Genomic DNA, 18,163 nt, shown 5'->3' on the forward strand with positions numbered 1-18,163 from the left:
TTCAATTAGTTGAAACATTTCCTAAAGCAATGGCCACCCCTATTGCTGCTGACTGAAAGAAGGGCCTTGTTTATTTAGAAAACTAGGTGAATGGGGTTCCTTTCCCGAATTACACCAATGGGCCAAGCCTGTAAACCTCCAGAGCCTACAACAGATGAGTTTGTGAAGAGACAACAGGCTGGACAGTCCTGCTGAGCACTTGTCCTGGTGCTTGCTGTCCATCTCTTGCTACAAGGGTAAACAGCTGAAGAATGGGTTTCAAAACAGCTGCTGACAGTAAAATCATACACAGATAGCGACTGCTAGTGTGTGCAGGCATGAGACTGAATTCCCGTCATCTTGATTACTGGGGGCAATTTATGCAGTATAGAAGTTTGATTCTATTCTAAGGATGTTAAGGGAAGCTGGTTTGGGTGGTGTTTTTCTTTTTTGTTTTTTTAATAGCTGACAAACAGCATCTTGAGCCCTTCATATATTCAGATTATTATAAAGAACGAACCTGGAAAAGGCTAGAAGAGAAAGAAGACCACAACACTAAACTCACTAATTTAAAAAAAAAATATTTTACAGCTGTCAATTTGAACTTATTTTCTCATTATTAAATTATGTATTTTAGCAGCATAGGGTTAGGGTTGGGAAGGGACAAAGGCAGATTCTGGTGACAGTTAAAGTTGGAGTACAAATGATATCATAAATGGCCTGAAGAATCAGAACAGGATTATCAAGTGAAGGAATAATGCACACAGATAGCTAAATGGAAGAACTGAAACACAAGAAGGAAGAAAAAAGCTGTAACATGGGAATACGCATGAGGAAAAGTTATGAAGGCAAATCATGAACATTCTGGTCACTCCACAGCACCTGAAGACTGCTTACTAGTATTAAAATATGTATATTTACATATATGAATATGTATGTGCAAACACATACAAATAAACTTACACTGGTTCTGATAAAATGGGAATTCAAAAGCATTCAGCAATATCATAGTTTTGTTTTTGCTGACTTTTATGAGAGCCCTCTTATGCTTTGTGAAATTCTCTAATAATAGATTAACAAGAATAGATAATGCTATAAATATTGCATATTCGCTAGTCGGCTCAAGAGTGAATAAATAAGTGGTGCTGCTCTGCTTCAGAATCCTAGTAGTATATTCCAGTTATGTCCTCATCAATCAGATGGTATACAGTATTCAGGAAGGTAATTCTTCAAACTAATAGCCTAAAACCAGTTCTATATAGAAACTACTTGTTCTGTTATTTTTCATTCATACACTTGAGTTTTTCTTAGTACACCCTTCCCCCCATTGGTGTAATGAGGGTTTTCCAAGGCTAAGACACAGATTCAGAAGAGGAACTGTAAAGAACTCCTGCCTGCTAGCAGTGAAAAAATATATATATTTTCAAAAATCTTTCAAAAAAATTATTTGTCATTAACTGCAGAACCTCAGTGATGCCATTAGCAACAGAAATCTTGCAATGAGAGACTATAATTCCAAGGACTGTAACTGATTAATGTTAAGGAAAAAACCTAAGAGCTCTTCTATTTTGAGAAAAATTTTACTGAACGCAGTAAGAGTAGGTTCTGAAATGTACAGCTAATCTATCTTCAAAATACACTTGGTTTTGATTCAGTTATTTTAAATAAAGCTTAAAATTAGTTTATATTTTGATTGTGTTACTTTTTCTAGCAATTTTTGCAGGGAAAAAACCAACCAGCCCTGGCATAGAAGACAATTTCTGTATACCCAACTGCTGTCTACAATACATCAGAAGTCAGACTGGTTTACTAGGCAGTTCCTACTGTTTTGAAAGGAGATATTTGGGAAGCATCTACACTAACCTGAACCAAAGACCAGATCTACACAAAGGGAGAGGTAGAACAGATCAATGAAACTCAGAGGATGCAACAGTACATGCACTGTCTTGTATCTTACATCCAGCTCTTTTTCAACCCTCTTTTGCCCCAAGATGTTGGTCTCGTTAGTTATTCCCTGAAATTTATGTTATGGAAAATAATTTGGAACAGGAATAGGAAAAAGAGGTAACTTGTTCACATGACCATTCAGTGAACATACAAATATTTATAAAACCCTCACTTTGTAGGAAGATATACTTTCCCCTGTGTATACTCAACAGACTTAAGCATACTTCCAAGAGACTCTAAAATTACTTCCATGTATTTTTAAGGACCTTATGAAAATTAATATCTAAATGGAAAACAGTGAAAACTTGTACTTAAAAGCTGTCTGATACTCACTGAAATCATTAGTCAGAATAGAGGCCTTCACCAAGTCAGATGAAATCTTTGGGGCACTGCCCTTGTATCAGAAAGTACAGCAGTAAGAGGATCATAGATTAGCTCCCTGCATGTTACATGTGTTTTAATTTAAGATAGTAAAAAAAAAAAAAAAAAAAAGACAACTATAAGTGGCTATATGTTTTTAAATGTATTTCAGACCAGTTATTTAATGCTGAACTTGTTTAAAAAAAAAAAACCAAAACAAACCCTCCAGCGCAATAAAATAACAAATTTAAAACAATAAAAAGCTATGTCTCATTTGCTAAAGCATATAAGTAGGAAAGTTGTCTGATCTGTACAGATCAGATCAAGGTGCTGACTGCAACACACTGAGGTAAAATCAGTTCAATTCTTCAGGCTGACAAGAGCAGAGTTCCTCACAGATTTTGAAGTTAATGATCTCAGCTATTCTTTCCAACATTCTCCATATTGTCTTGCTATTGGGCAAGCCCAATCGAAATTAAAGCAAACTCTTAAGCTCCCCCAATCCTGTTCCAATACCTATTTTTATTAAGTTTTAGGACGGGGTTGTAGATGGGAAATGCAAGACACATAAGCCTGATTTCTTTGCCCTTCAAATTAATGGAAATGCAGTTTGTTTAAAACTATGAGCTGCAATTTTGTTATTTGGGAATAGCTTTCTAGCAGTGGGTGGGTGGGTGCTGGTAATTAAACAAGGAATTCAGAGCTGTTGGGAGCGTAATGCCAAGTAAGCTTAATAGATGTATATTCTCTAATAATAACTATGTACCTACTGTCAAAAGTCAGTTAACTCATCACAGAGATTCTGATAGTTCTGAAAACTAAACATGGCATGAAACCACTGAAAAAATATTCAACGTAAAGTTGTTTCATTTTAATCAAAATATATATAAAGAATAAAATATTTACTCTTCTGTTTCAACAAATTCAAGGACAAATCATAATTCCCTAAGACTTTAATACAAAGATGTGGTCATATCTGAATTTTGAAAGATAATAATCTTAAAAACATGCAATTTTGCATTTGGCAAGAATTTCACCAACTAGACTGAAAACCACCTATCAGACCATAGAGAAAAAGTGGTGAGAAAGCAATAAGGGCAGCAGCACACATTTTTTCAGGACAGGAGAGTATCTTTTTTACTAAAGCTCACTTTGCTCATCCTGCTCATGGCCACTGAGAACCCTACTGCAAGGACTGTTCTCCCAGCTCTTTGCTTTGCATTGACCATCCGAACTCTCCTACCTTTCCAAAAGTCTCTCTCCTGGCTCTTCTCTGCAATGCTTGAGGCACACTAAATGCTCACCTGTACTTCTAGAGCCTACCTGCCTCAGCTCTCATTAGGTGCTATGAATGCTATTGAGGTTAGACTAAATACCTTTAATCCCTCAGATCATATTTGTTTTCTGTTAGCATCACTGAAAAAATTAGATTGGAAGGGATTTCTGGAGGTCACCTAGTCCAGCCTCCTGCTTGATGCAGAGTAAACATCAAAGCTGGATCAGGTTGCTCAGGGCCTGGTCCAGTCCATGTTCAAAAATTTTCAAGGACTAAGATTTCACAGCCTCTGTGGGTACCTGTTCCAGTGCCAACTAGAGGCAAAAAAAAAAAAAAAAAAAATCTTTTCCCTCAATCTGCCGGCTATACTCTTTCTAACATAGCTAATCCAGAGACAGCGTTTACTATTCTCCTGTCATCTGGTATTACCTTTAATTTGACTTTTGAAATAATTCCTACTGGCTTACAATTCCAACGTGAACTCCTCTCAAAAGATCATCCTGTCCTCTTGACTTAAGCACTTTTTCCTCAAAGTTGTTCTACTTTGAATGTGGTCTTTTTCATAATGGGATTCATGATATGGAAATGAAAACAGATGAAAAATTTGAATCAAGAGCAGCAAAAAGAGATAAAGACAAGTGAAAGCTGAGGAATGGAATTACAAGTAATCAAAAAAAGTCTTAAACAGGTTATTTGGTGAAGTAAGAATGAAAAAGGAAGGTTCAAGGGCACATCCGAACAGCACAAAGGATAAAAGATGAATTTCGGTGATTTAAGAGGATAAATAAAGGTAGTAGAAGTAACAGTTTTAAGTACCTGGAAAACATTATCTATTAGGATGCTGGACTTTTTTCAAGTTTTTCAACTTAGACTCTGAATGAACTGACAGCATGGTCAGATGTCAGAGTTGGGAGTATTACGGGGTACACAGTGGTGTTTGTCTCAGCACCTGCTGGGAGGTTATACAGGCCAAGACACCCTTATTCCCCATCCACATATACATTTTGATTATTATTTTTTAATTCTATTGTACTGGCTGGTTTTTTCCTCCTCACAAGGGAGGAAAAGCTTGTTTCTCATAACCTATCCATCCCTCTATAACCAAAATCTAATTCAATTGGTACGCATTTCTGCCACTCACACTAGCATACACCGAACTCCACTTTCTGCACAAGGTAGCTAACTGCAAAGCTACACTGATATACCACACAATGGGAAAGCAGCAGTCCTCTGTTACTGAGGTCTTCCTGTTGTCTTTAGAAAGGATGCATTAGTAACATGGAGATCATATACGACTGCCTTATATGCTCTTCAGAGAATTAATCTTAGTACAGTTTGGGGGAACACAATATTCTAAAATGGGAAACATTAATAAACATGTAAATGAGCATATTCATCTATTTATCCTATTCCATAACAGTAATTTGGTCTTATTTCTTAAGGCCAGCAATGCTTTCATGAATGACTTCAACAGATTGATGAGAAAAAGGAGTTATTCCTAGATAGGAATTACTCGCACATTTTATAAACACCTTCAAAACACTGTCTGTAAGAATTTCTAATTCATCTATATAGCATGTGAAATAGGGCCTCCAGTCACATTACATTTTTTGTCCCTTTGGCCACTTCAACTATCTAGCTTCCTCACTTTATGAACAATGCAAAGGAAAGAAACACCTGGGAACCAGTAAGTGTGAAAGTTAATTTCAAAGAAATACTGACTACGAAAAGGATGAGTTTCCATTCATCTCAGTTTAGTGTACTGTAACACAGGCAGATGTAGGTATTCCTGTCCAAATATCATAAGATGATAGAAAAATAATCTATTTATTTTATCCTGGCTGTACTGAATAGACAAGGATAGGAGTCACTGTTCTCACATGCTGTCATGCTGCTGCACACCTTTTCATTTCTGAATGTTGTATTTTTTCCACTACTCAGAAGAAAATTCTCTTCAGAAGTAAACAGCATGAGTGATTAATGTATGAACTATTAAGATGCTTGCAAAACTTCTTTTTAGATTAAAGCAAGTACAGGCTAAATTTCAAGGCATTTTCTTTCACTATGGTTTAGTAAAGAAATGATTTAGATGTCTAGCACAGAAATGTGCTAGACTGTGATAGATAAAAGATCAAGAAAGACTTTTTTGTGAATATTACCAATTAATGTGTGCTAACAAGCTCTTAAAAACCTTCCCAGGAACAGCTGAAGTTTTTGTAACTCAGAGGCAAGGATCATCACAGCTATAGCTGACTTTTAACAAACTTTTTGATGTATTGACCCCAAACCCATCTCTTTAGATTCTCCAACCACACTGGTCATAACACATTTAGTCTAAAATGCATGGGATGCATTTAGTGGAAAAGATAGTTCAGGTGACCATATCCACTATTTTTAATGAATGAGGGTGATTTTGTAAAGTTGAACAAGGTGATAGTGAAAATAAATCCTACAATTGCAGCAAGTCCTTAGATTTGTTTACACATACAACTATTATGATCCTCACCATTAGGAGGATATTAATCTACAATAATCATCACACTTTGAGAAGGCTCTTAGATAACCAGTACTGGCAACTAATGCAAAGTATACGTGCAAAAAAGCAAGCTTGTGCAAAAAAGCAAGCTTGAGTATATGTGCTAAAGCTCCTTTGAGCAGGAGAGGAAACCAATCTGTCCATCCAGATAGATATGGAAGCACAGAACAGATAATACAACACATCACAGAAATAGGCAATAAAATGAGATAGTAAAAACCCATCAACATATAACATCTGATCATGGTATGGTGTCATCTCCCAGCCTCTATTAGCTCTTGCTGCATCAGTGCAAGTCCCAGACACTTTATCCTGTTTATAATTGCTGATGAGCAGTAATAAGGCCTCCATGCCTCAGCTCCTGTCCGTTCCACTTCAGCAACCACCTATTAGGTTATAACTTTTATTTACAGCCTTGCTTGATGCGCTGTTCTATTAGTACAGCTGGAAACTGGCGGTGGGGGGAGCATCCCTAATGGGCACTATTATTGCCAGGGCTGGGTGATTTATTATGCTGCTCGAAGGCTGTTCTATCATCACTTTCCTGTTGGTGAGAGCTCCAAGAAGGTTGGATTTCTAACACAATGCCCTCCAGAAGTCAAACACTAAAGAACACCTTAAAAGTCCCTCGGAACACCAATGAAAAACATACCTCAAAGTTGTTTTAATGTTATAAACCCCCTTCAATAATATTTTGTATATTTTTTGCTCAGGACCTTAACACTTAAGAGCAATTAAAAAAAAAAATTAGTGGTGTACCAGGTCTTTTTGTCCTTACTCAACACAGAGATTGATAAAAAAATCATGCAAAAGTAATGATATCTTGGTTTTGGCTCTGGCTGAAAATTTGTGTGCTTCTATTTCCACAACCTGCCCTTTCTATAACTCCTAAAAGGCTGTCCTCTTGATTGTACAGGTTCAGTCTCAAAGCATTTAGATTTCTGGCACTGCTACAATCAAGCACATGCCTATAGTATAAGAATATCAATAAACCCGAAACTTCAAAAAGGACCATGCACCTGCTTAATTGCTTTGCTTGAGCAGTGGAAGAATTATTTCCATCTTCTAGACTCGAATTTTAAACTAGAGAAAGCATAGAGCAATGAGACAGATACTGTAATCTCATACAATATAAATACTACCATCTAGGACAGGTATCCTCATAAAATGTGAGCTATCTGCACATGTAACTATACAAAATATTAAAGATGCACATTTCTCATGAACTGCTACTGAGAAATAAAGTACTTAAAAACTCACTGACTTTATGGATATAATGTATGACTTGATTGTATCATTACTGCATTTTATCTGCCTGTTTCTACTACCTTCTCTACCACACAATTAAAAATTAACTGAGTGCACTCACACAGTTCCACCGATTTTTTCCAGGTTTCGTTAAGCTGCATGAAAATGTTTTTAAATCTGACTGTTTAGAATTCCGTATTAAATCATCATTAAAGTTGTACAGCAGAAAAAGAAGAGTAATATGCCACTTAGTACTGCACTTTCACAACATGGGGACCCAATATAAACAGGATCTGGATGCCCTACTGATTAGAGTAAGCCTCACAGTATCATCTGCCATCAATCGTAACATTACCTAACCATTAAGAAACAAATCAAAATACATAAGAAGCTATACACTACGCCACACAGTCCTATCTATTTTCCTACAAAATCTTCAGACCGCTGGCTCTCAAAAACCTTTGAGGCATCATCCAAACGAATGATTGCAAGGCTTTATTCATTTTTTTCATTATAATCCTTGTCCTATGGGCACACTTTGGAATAGAAATACTTTTTACCACAGCGATGATTCTGGTGAACAGGAGGAGGAAAAACCTACTATTTGGTGTCATAATACAACTTTTTATCTGAACAGCTCCTTCAGCATGCAAGTTGACAAGTACATGAGGTAAAACCTCTTTTTTTTTGGTAAGAGAACTTTTCCTGCATTTTGACAGATTTATTGTTTTGATCTTTCTTCAATGGTTACATTAGTGCTAATAAAATATGAAAGGTTTATGTCTTCCTTAATATCCTCCTGGTGGGAACCTGCATACAAGATAAGTAGGTCAAATTTCTAATTTTCTGTCTCAAACGCTGCTATATGGCAGACTTTAGGGAAAAAACTATGCTTGAAGGGGGAAAAAAATTACAGATGAATTCCACCAAAACATTCTTCCTTCAAAGTTCTTCCAAGCAGAAGAAATGTAGAATACTTACAGAAAAGAGTCTTATACGCAATGTGTAGTATTGACAAATATTGCTTGTATCGCTTAAATAGCTGCCTAGGAAGGGACACTAAGCTGAAGTGAATGTAGTGTGAAATATTCACCTACACAGTCTGCTGCTTCTGCCTGAAGATGGCACACCATTTCTGGGTAATATTTTGCAGCCAATGTTTTCTTGTCAATCCCCATATTTATCTGGATTCCCAAAAGCAGACTTTGAAAACATGGTAATTTGTTTTAAAAACGAAAGTTTGCGAAAATTCAAGCTCTGGAGAAGAAAACTGTAACCCCTGGTAACAGGTTTATTAGTGTAAGGGACTACGAACAAAATATGCAGATGACTGAGCAAATAATGTAAAAAAAACATTGAAGGAAATTGAGGTAATATAAAATCATTAGGTTTAGTTGACTGAAGATGAAACTTGTGGCATCAGATTAAGATCTCCTTATTTTCTTGCTAAACACACCAAATGATTAACATACAAGCATGTAGGGACCAAACATTAGCATAAACTGAAAATAAGAGAACTACTGAGCAAAGTTAGCCAAGCATTTAATGGATGTTTTTCAACATGTCTAGTAGCTTCATCCGCTTTATTCTAAGAAGCTTTTACTGTTGCCATTTGATACTCCAAATAGTGGACTTGCCTTTTTGCTAATCACAAGCACTTTTTTTTAAAATATTCACATAGTACTCCCAGTTTTCAGTATCTATAGCATCACAGAAAGCTTTTAAATTACCCTGCAATGAAAACCAGAGTTAAACATTAAAACAGCTAACGTATAAAGAAAATATAATTTAGTAATACCATGAGTGCAGCAGATTAGTTTGCAAGGGATACAGTGGCAAACATTCCATCTTGTTTAGGTATACCTCCATGGCTACGTAGAAAAGAAAATCCACAATCTTCCTATTCTGGAGGAGTTGGATCCAGTATCTTCCAGTGCCAAACTTAGAGAGTTCTTTGGCAAACAATACTCACAGCATTGTCACAGATTATCATGCATTACTTGAGAGGTCTGCACCTGCACCAAGTGCAAAGTAACGTAGCTTCTCTTTAACCTTCCTTCACTGCTGACCAAGCCCACACATTCGCTGCAAGCTAACGACATGCATATATGGAATAACTACAGTTTAGCTAAACATACAGTAACTTGAAACACTTTTTGAAAGAATAACTTCAGAGGAAGTTTACCTTGAACACCTGAAAGAGCAAGAGCCTTTAATCAAACAGGGATACCCTTCCTTTCTGCACACTCAATACAGCTCAATTGGTACATAAATGCAAATATAGGCAGAAATTATTTCAGGAACACAGACTGCTAGAACGTTACCACTACCTAGATGCCTGGCACTGCCACTGCCACTCCACAGGAGGTTATGGCTTCCACAGTGGTGCTGGTGGGAAGGAGCTCTCCTTAATCCACGCAAAATCGAAGTCTGAAAAAGATCTGAGCCAATGCTTAACTTGGCTGCCTGCCTGAATGAGTGCTCACACGATTCTTCGTGACAGATCTGCTGCAGAAGCAGCAACTTCAGCCTGGCAATGACCTAGCATGTCACTACTAACACTAGCTCTGTGAGAGATTATCCATCTATACCCTCCATGTAGAAATAAAGCCATCGAAAGGACCCAAAGCAGGTAAAATTTAGTCTCAATGCAAACATCAGCTGTCTATAGTCCATCTTCCATCAGGGAAAGTAAAGTCAATATACTCCAAACAGTTTTCTACTCAATACTTTGCATTTAAAGGGGGGATTTCCAGAACACTATCACAATCATTAGACTTAAATCACACCGATTATTCCTGTATGTCTTATGTTTACAAAGATTAACTGAAAACATAGTACATTTATGGAATTATATTTAACAGGACTCTGAGATGAACTATCCGCCATACAAATCCTTTTATACATACATTTCTGACAGCAAAGCAACAGTAATTATTTTTGTTTGGCATTCACCAGATATAGTTCCTTCCCTTGACTATTAAACTATAACCATACAGCTACATATCATGCAAAACCTAACTCCTCGATCCCCACAAACACATACCTGAGTCGCAAGATCTTTTGGTTGGTGTGGTTAATGAGGCATGAGCTGTACCTGTGCATGGCCCACCTGGAAACAGAGAAGATAACAAGTCTCAAAATACCACCTATATTTAACATTTACAATAACATCAAGATTATACTTAGGAATACAAAATGCTGAGTAGCACTTGTGTTTGGAAAGCACATATGGAAGCAGTCTACTATTCTCAGTATTTCTTTCCCAGTCAAATCCGAATATGTCTTGCGCTGAAAAAATAGATGAGAAGTTGGGACAAAAAGACAATTTAAGTTATACTTTATAACTATTTCAAGAGGCGGGTTTAGGAAAATACACACTGTAATTGCAATTTTTCCAGCATTGGCAAAGTTACTGTTTATGTCAGAACAAAGCTAGAAATGTATCTAACTAACCCAAAAGTAACACAAGGGACAAAGTGATCAGTTCCCTGAAGTCAACAGAAACCTTGTCACTGTCTCCCGTGAGATAATGACTTTGCCTCTTATCTTGTTCTCATTATGTTTTCAAAGCATGGCACAAGCATATACTAACAAACTCTTTCCATGTTTAAAGTTTTTTTTGTTGAACTCTGGACTCTTGCCCATACATCTGGTATCTGCTTGGTAGTAAGTTGCTTTCTGGCTTTTTTCTTAACATGCATCATCTTTGAAGAGTTCTCCAGAGATCTTGTTAAAATAGCAACCAATTGAGTGTACTCAGCAACTTGCAGTAAAAATAAATAAATAAATTAAAATAAACCCCATATAGTGAACCAAAGACAAATTGACAGTAGCATTACCAGTGGTAATAACACATCATAGCTTTGATAATTGGATATTACAAATTGGATGGTGCTAGAGAGCCTGAAATTAAGTTAGATCTAGTAGAGTGTGGCTATCAAAATACCCATAATCAAGTTTGCACTGGACTGCTGGTGATTTAGTAGTAGTACCATGCTGACAATACAACAGAGCTTATGACAGGATAACCTTTAACATAAGTCTTCATGCCCCGAAAAATACTTCCTTCCTTCATTGTTTTTTTTTCAGTCTTTGCATATCTGGAAAGCAACACTGTGGCTTTGGCAATGTTCTTCTCTTTTCAAATATTTTTAGACCACAGCTGCCTCTTAAGATCCAGCAGCTCTTCTCTAAATAAGTTTAGTTACATTCTCCCAGTTTTCACTCAATAGACATTGACAGGCATCATCACTGTGGACTATCAAATAAGACTAATCCTTGCAATTATTGTACAGTAAACATTTACACTAGTTGATATTTTCAGCATCCTACTAAATATCTTTATTTCTCACTCTCTAAAGTACAATAAGTTGGTATGTATTCTGCACTTCCCTGTGTCAGGGTTTTTCTTTTATTTAATCTTCCCTCATTAGGTATTACTTTCATATAGCTTTGATTTGTGTAGCACAGCACCAGAGTTTCAACAAAGAATATCTTGGGATTTTGCATGCACGTACACCAGTGCCTAATAACCAGCGAAAGTGGCATGTCTTTTGCAGCACTTCCTTCTGCTACTGTTTTTGTTCCACCATTAAAAATGTCATGCATAATTCAATACTAGGTAGTATGAGCTTGACTGTGCAATTCTACGTGGAAGTCATTATGTTGAATCTTTTGGTATACATAATGGCTAATACAGGCATCTTTGTATTATTTGAAACAGGGCAGTGTATTGCCCACAGCTTTGATAAAAATTCTGCATGAAAGAAAAGCGAAGTCAGATAACAGCAGAACACCAGTCCTTCTTGGCTATACACAAAGGTAGGCTTATAACTTAGCATGATTCAGGATGTATCTGCACCTTTGTTCCCCCAAAAATAAGTGTTTCAAGGGAATTTAACTGTGGTACATAAAACACTTCAGTGCACAGTGAAAGGCCACTCATGTCTAGCTTCTGACATAACCCACAGGGCTGTAGACTGCTATTTTTTCTCAGCACAAACAAAAGATTAAGATGGTAGAATAAAAGTATCTTTCTACTCTATATCCAATTAACTGATTAAAGAATAGCTTCTGCTCCTATTTTTTTCCAGTGTATGGTTTCTGGCATTTGCAACTCCTCTTCCAAACAAAAGCAGCCACTGCCCAGCAATAATGTATTCCCAAGAGAAGATGATTAAAAATGCAAAAACACTAAAAGCTACTGTAGAAATTAGGAGAATTGTGAGAATCACCAACTTTGCAAATTCCAACATAGAATTAATAAAGGACAAAACAAGATCCTTTAACTTGAACATTATCATATATTAAAAAAAAAAGGTCTTGTTAATGTAGCTGCTATGGTTTTGGCTTCTGATACCCCTAGCTTTCTGTAACTTACTGTTAACTGTACTCTAAATATGTCAATTTGGAAAAACAGGTTCAAAACCAGTTTCTCTGCTAACTCTCTGAAGTAGTCAAATTTTATGTATTACTTATATTTCTATATATATGTTAATATTGTTATTGTTTACTGTTGTAATTTCTGTATGTTTAAATTGACCTTTAGAATGCCTTTCTGCATTGTCCACCTCCCTTCCTGAAAGATGGTAACAATTGCCAAGTACCACCCGTCCTGCAGGACATACCCTGAGTCAAGGTAACTTCTTGTTTCCCTTTCCTGAAGTCTTTGTAAAGTGAAGTGGCTCCACTCAGTCAGAACTTCCTGTGCAGGAAAAAGTGAAATACTAGGGTAACCCCCCTCTTCTTGCTCTTCAAGGAAGTGCTAAGTTTGAACCCAGAGTACGTGTATCAGGTGTATTTGAACAGCACTTGGAAGCACTTACTGAGCAGAGGAAGAGATGCAGAATGGAGCGAAACCAAGCTTGTACAAGAGTAAAAAGTCTAAGATTACAATAATACACTGAAACAATTACAGATAGCACAAAAACTGCAAGCTAGATAATGAACAAACATGAAAAATAAGTGAAGGAGCCTGAAGCTCAGTAACACTTGATCACAGTGACATAAGCATGCCCGAACACTACTTTTAGCTTTCAGTACTGTGATGGTTCCTTCCCAGAAAAAGCACACCAACTCCCTGCATGCAATGGGCTGGAAGAAGGTAGTAAGAAAGAGCTGAATTTCCTTCAACAGCACTGTTGTAGCCAGGACAGGGAGAATTTCATGGCTATTTGCAATACAGGAAGGAACCCACCTTTGGAAACCTGTCCAAACCAGTAATCTAGTTGTGCATTTCCAGAACTGGTATAGACATAATCTAATCAATCTACACAACAGAGTTTGAAAACAGTCATTGATTATAAACACCAATACATAAACAAAGGGGAACATAAATCTCTAAATTCAGTCTGCACAGACAGAAAACACTCGCTTTAAGGAGAAAAAAAGCAAAAGAACTTTACAGCACTTAAGAACTGCTTATTTGCTGCAGAATGGGTAAGCTGCATGATAATTTAAGTGATGTCATTACTACACTGGTAAGACAATTATATCATATACAAACACACACTTTTTAAAATCTAGTTTTACAAATCTGCCATTATTTACTTTTGTGGATTTTCATCTACATGCAGCTTTTGGAGAAGTAAGGGAAACCTGGATTGCTTTGTTGGTACTGAACAGCTGATAAATTTAACAACTGTAACAAAGTAAATGGAGACAGGATTCAGATTCACTTCTTTCCCTGCTATTGTCTCACTCCATTACCTGCTTTTCCTCAGTTTCCTCATTTGTAAAATAGGCATGATACTTTCCTACTTTATAGGTGTAAGTTGAAGTGTAAAAATGTGCTTTTGAAACCAGCAGTTAAACTATATTATTATAAATAATTTTTATGTAACCTTGATAGCTGTGCAGCTCTAACCCACATTTTTCTTATGTGACTGTGTTTCTGTTTCTCATTCCACGGGGTCCTTTCATTTTAATAAATGGGACCCTAGGATACACTGTCTACTCTGCAGTGTGAAGCAACTATAAATCAGAGGGAACAATTAACAGTGGTACTATTCCACTGGTCTTCATTGTTTCAAAATTATCATGCCACAGACATGGAAAGAAATGTTCGTTTCATGAATCTATGTACCAGATCTTTGCTTAAGATGTTAGAAGAACCAGAAACGTTCTTTAAATGAAACTGGGACTGTAGGGATTAGATTGAAATTTACAGAAAGATCCTCACGCCATGAAAAGATGATGAAGGCAACACTTCCACTAGACACTATTTTGTTCAAATTTTTAACTGCCTATATGTGCTGTACTGGCACCTAATACTAGTGGCATTTCTCAAAAGACAACTCAGCCCACAACTCAATATGGTTTTGTATTTTAAAGCATTCTTGCAAACTCCCAGAGAAAAAGTGCACCAATCCTAAAAAAAAAACCAAAAAACCAATGTATTTTGTGATGAATATTCAGGAAAATCCAGGCTTGATGATAATTCAAATGAAAGACTGAATTACTGTTAATTTTAACATTCAAAAAAGTACCAAAAGGCTATTTGTACATAGCATTTTATGAAAACAAGGCTTAAAAAAAAAAAAAAATCTCTTAAGATGTAAAACACCTTTTACTATTATCCAACTTGATAAAAGAAAAAACCTGAGAAAATACCTAGTTCTTATTCTGTGGCATAGAAATCCAAAGATGACTGTAATATCAAAAAACAGCCAGGTACATATTCTATATTAGAGGTGTGTCCCCTCTTGCTCTGATTCAAGACACACAAAATTGAGCACAAGAAGAAAGAACACATGACAATCTTGGGAGTTAATAAGGAAAATTAGAATTATTCATCATCACCTAGCTGCAGCTTTCTCAGTTATGTTTGGGTACAAGTTTAATTGCAATATTAAATTATGTGGGTCAGGTAGGCTAGTTTTGTACTCAGCATAATTTTAACAGTTACTGCATTCTTTTGGATTAGAGAAAAAACGTACAAATTGGTATCAGAATAAATCAGGTTAGCAACAAAGCAAATTATTTTCTATAACCATCTGTGACAAGCAAGAAAAAAATAGGCAGCTAACTTGGACTGTTTATACATTTAATACTTTATAGAAGTGGGCATGCACATAACTTTCAATCAGAAATGAGCCAGAAAACAAATTTCCCCATAGCCAGAATTACAAAAAAAAGGCAGGATGTACAAAACTGACTCCTACTGCAGTGAGCAACTGAACTCTCGAAGCCAGGGCATTTAGAAAAGTATACAATGGATAGCACCCAAGAGCAATTGTCATTTTAAACATCACTGTCCTTAAATAAAAGGCACAAAATGCAATTAAGGATATCGCAATAATAATTCAAAATATGAAGTATTTTCAGAGCATAATAGGAAAGCTGTCATCTCTGCTGACAAACTCAGGCAAAATGCAAAAAACTGTGAAGTCGTTATAAATTGGTAGAAACCTTTTGCATAGTGTCAGAGAGAAGGCCACTCAACAAAAAAGAAAGAAAGAAAAGAAAGGATGCACTTGTTTATCCATTTTTCATAAGGTTATGTTGAAAAAACTGACATAAGATTTTTTTTTTATTCCAAAGATAGAAAAAATATCATTACTTTTCTAGTATTATAGCCTGTGTGGCTTTTTACACAGTCATGCTTCAACAAGCCATGAAATTTGGAGTATAAACATCCAATAGGTGCAGTAGAAAAAACAATCTCTCACCTTTCTGCCAGAGATCTTTTACAGAAGCCTGGTGCATCTCTGTCTCAGATGTAGTACACTTAATATACATAAAGTAACTTCCCAAAATAACTTCATAATTGGGGGTATTTCAGTGCTTGCATCACATGCAAATGCTTAATAAAATAAACAATGTTTTAAAGCATTTTTCAAACCTGTCTTGCAAATTTAAGTGTTTGAGATAAACTAATGATGTTTTAAACACTTAGCTTGACATGCAACAGTTCAAATTCTGGAGGGTATACAATAACTAGCCAAAATTTACAGACATTCAGTCCTGAAAATTCATATTTAAGCATCTAAAATTCAGCACACACAGAGGTAAGGTGTGGTCAGTGATCGTCACCACCTTTCTCGGCTGAACTCTCCAGTGTATTTTTTGACATTTACAGCAATATCTCAGATCTTTGTGTATCTTCTTATAAAGTCTTCAGTGTAGAAATGTAGAGCATTTAACTGTTCTAGAAACATCAGCTATTCTTTTTGTCCTTTTTCAATGATGGTTCTTGCTAATTCAAGAAGGCCAGAAAGAGTTAAGCACATAATTAAAATAAAATCATGTTAACTGAAGCTAAGAACTACTGAAATACCAAATCTGATCCAGCTGCCAGAGTCAGAGTTGTTCACATTGACATTTCTCCTGTCACATAACACCACAGTTAGTTTTAAACCTGCACAGCATCAGCTTTAGGTCTACTCATACAGTGACAGAAAAATAATGTGACAGCCCCAAAGAAAGCAATGAAGGCCTGGAACTAAGCAAAAGTATTTCATGTGCGGTGTGACCTTTTCTTTACCAAAATACATAGAACCTTCCTTAATAAGCTATTTTTTTTTTTAAAGAGTGCTGGTGGCTGGAGGTAGGGAGAGAGAGAAGCAAGGGCAGTTGTCAAATCTCTTTTTTTTCCTGTCTGTTAAAAATAAACAAAAACCCTGCCCACCCAATAAAGGAAACCTTTGACAAAGCAACTTGCTCATATGGTGACTGACACTGAAATAACTACCATTAGGACCTCCTAAATGAAGGTAGGAGATGGAAGAGAAAAATTAGAATAGATGAAAACTATACAAGAACTTGAACAGAGAAACTTATCTGCACATAAAACAGCAGAACAAAAGTTAGACTGATTTAACCTTCTGTTAAGAAACAGATCATTAAAATCCATGCAAACTTACACTTTGTGAAGTTATACCAATATCAATCTACTCCTTGTCTGCAGAAGTTTATTTCAGAAAACTTACTGCAACTGATAAGACCTGAAGGTTCTGGATAGAAAAAGGCAACTCAGGAAGCAGACATGGGGGACAAAAAAAAAAAAAAATTCTTAGAAAGTTTCCTCCCCCCTAAATTACAACAGCGTTTTTTTGAAATTGGTGATAAGTAATACTTCATAAAAACAAAACACATGTGAAGGAAAGAAAAAAAAAAAAAAAAAAGTCCTGAAGCTTGCATCACTGTCTCTGGGCATAAATCTAACACATTTTTGCTGATTGTAACTGTAAGGCTGAGAACTACCTTTCATCTACGAGGGGGAGAGATATTAATCAGCAAAGCAGCCACTGGGGTAGGTGATTGCTCAGAACTGAGGGTGGCAGGAGATGGAAAGTCACTACAACCTGGTTGTGTATATAAGACACTCAGGAATGCAAATGCAACTCTCACAGAAAATCAAAACAGTAACAAAAGGCAGAAATACTTGCATATTGTCAGACTGAACTCCTGCAAAATCCACTCCAGGGAACTTTTCTCTTACATTGTTCATTCTGTGTTAAAAAAGGAAATGGCTACTTAAAAACAAGTACAACCCCCCCCGTCACTTTCTCTGATACATAATATGAATCTTACCACATAAGATTTCTATGGTTCTCTTCAGTTGTCATAACATGAATGGAATTTGTTAATTGTGTAAATGACTTGCTGCAATTCTGTCTGATCTGTTCACCCTATGGGCTCAAGTACTATGGAGAACGCCTTGATATGAGACTCTCCTCAAAAGCTTAAAAGGGAAGAGAGGGGAGTGGAATGCACCATGAGAATCCTTCCCGAGTACTCCAATCTTTCCACGCTTTGATAGGGATTACCATAATGATCCCATACCTTGGTTTCTGGTGAATTACCACAGTTCT

At 36.4% G+C, this 18,163-nt stretch overlaps 1 protein-coding gene across 5 annotated transcripts in view; it reads right to left on the bottom strand.

Annotated features, from left to right (window-relative positions):
- Nucleotides 1-18,163, bottom strand: part of ZFAND3 (zinc finger AN1-type containing 3) — a 147,094-nt gene that overhangs the window by 29,235 nt on the left and 99,696 nt on the right. For all 5 annotated transcript variants that reach the window (XM_052806635.1, XM_052806636.1, XM_052806638.1 and 2 more), the window contains one exon: nucleotides 10,393-10,458. In XM_052806635.1, coding sequence (XP_052662595.1) covers nucleotides 10,393-10,458 — 66 coding nt within the window. The remainder of the gene's footprint in view (nucleotides 1-10,392; nucleotides 10,459-18,163) is intronic.

This window comes from Harpia harpyja, chromosome 13, assembly GCF_026419915.1.
Source record: "Harpia harpyja isolate bHarHar1 chromosome 13, bHarHar1 primary haplotype, whole genome shotgun sequence".
NCBI lineage: Eukaryota > Metazoa > Chordata > Aves > Accipitriformes > Accipitridae > Harpia > Harpia harpyja.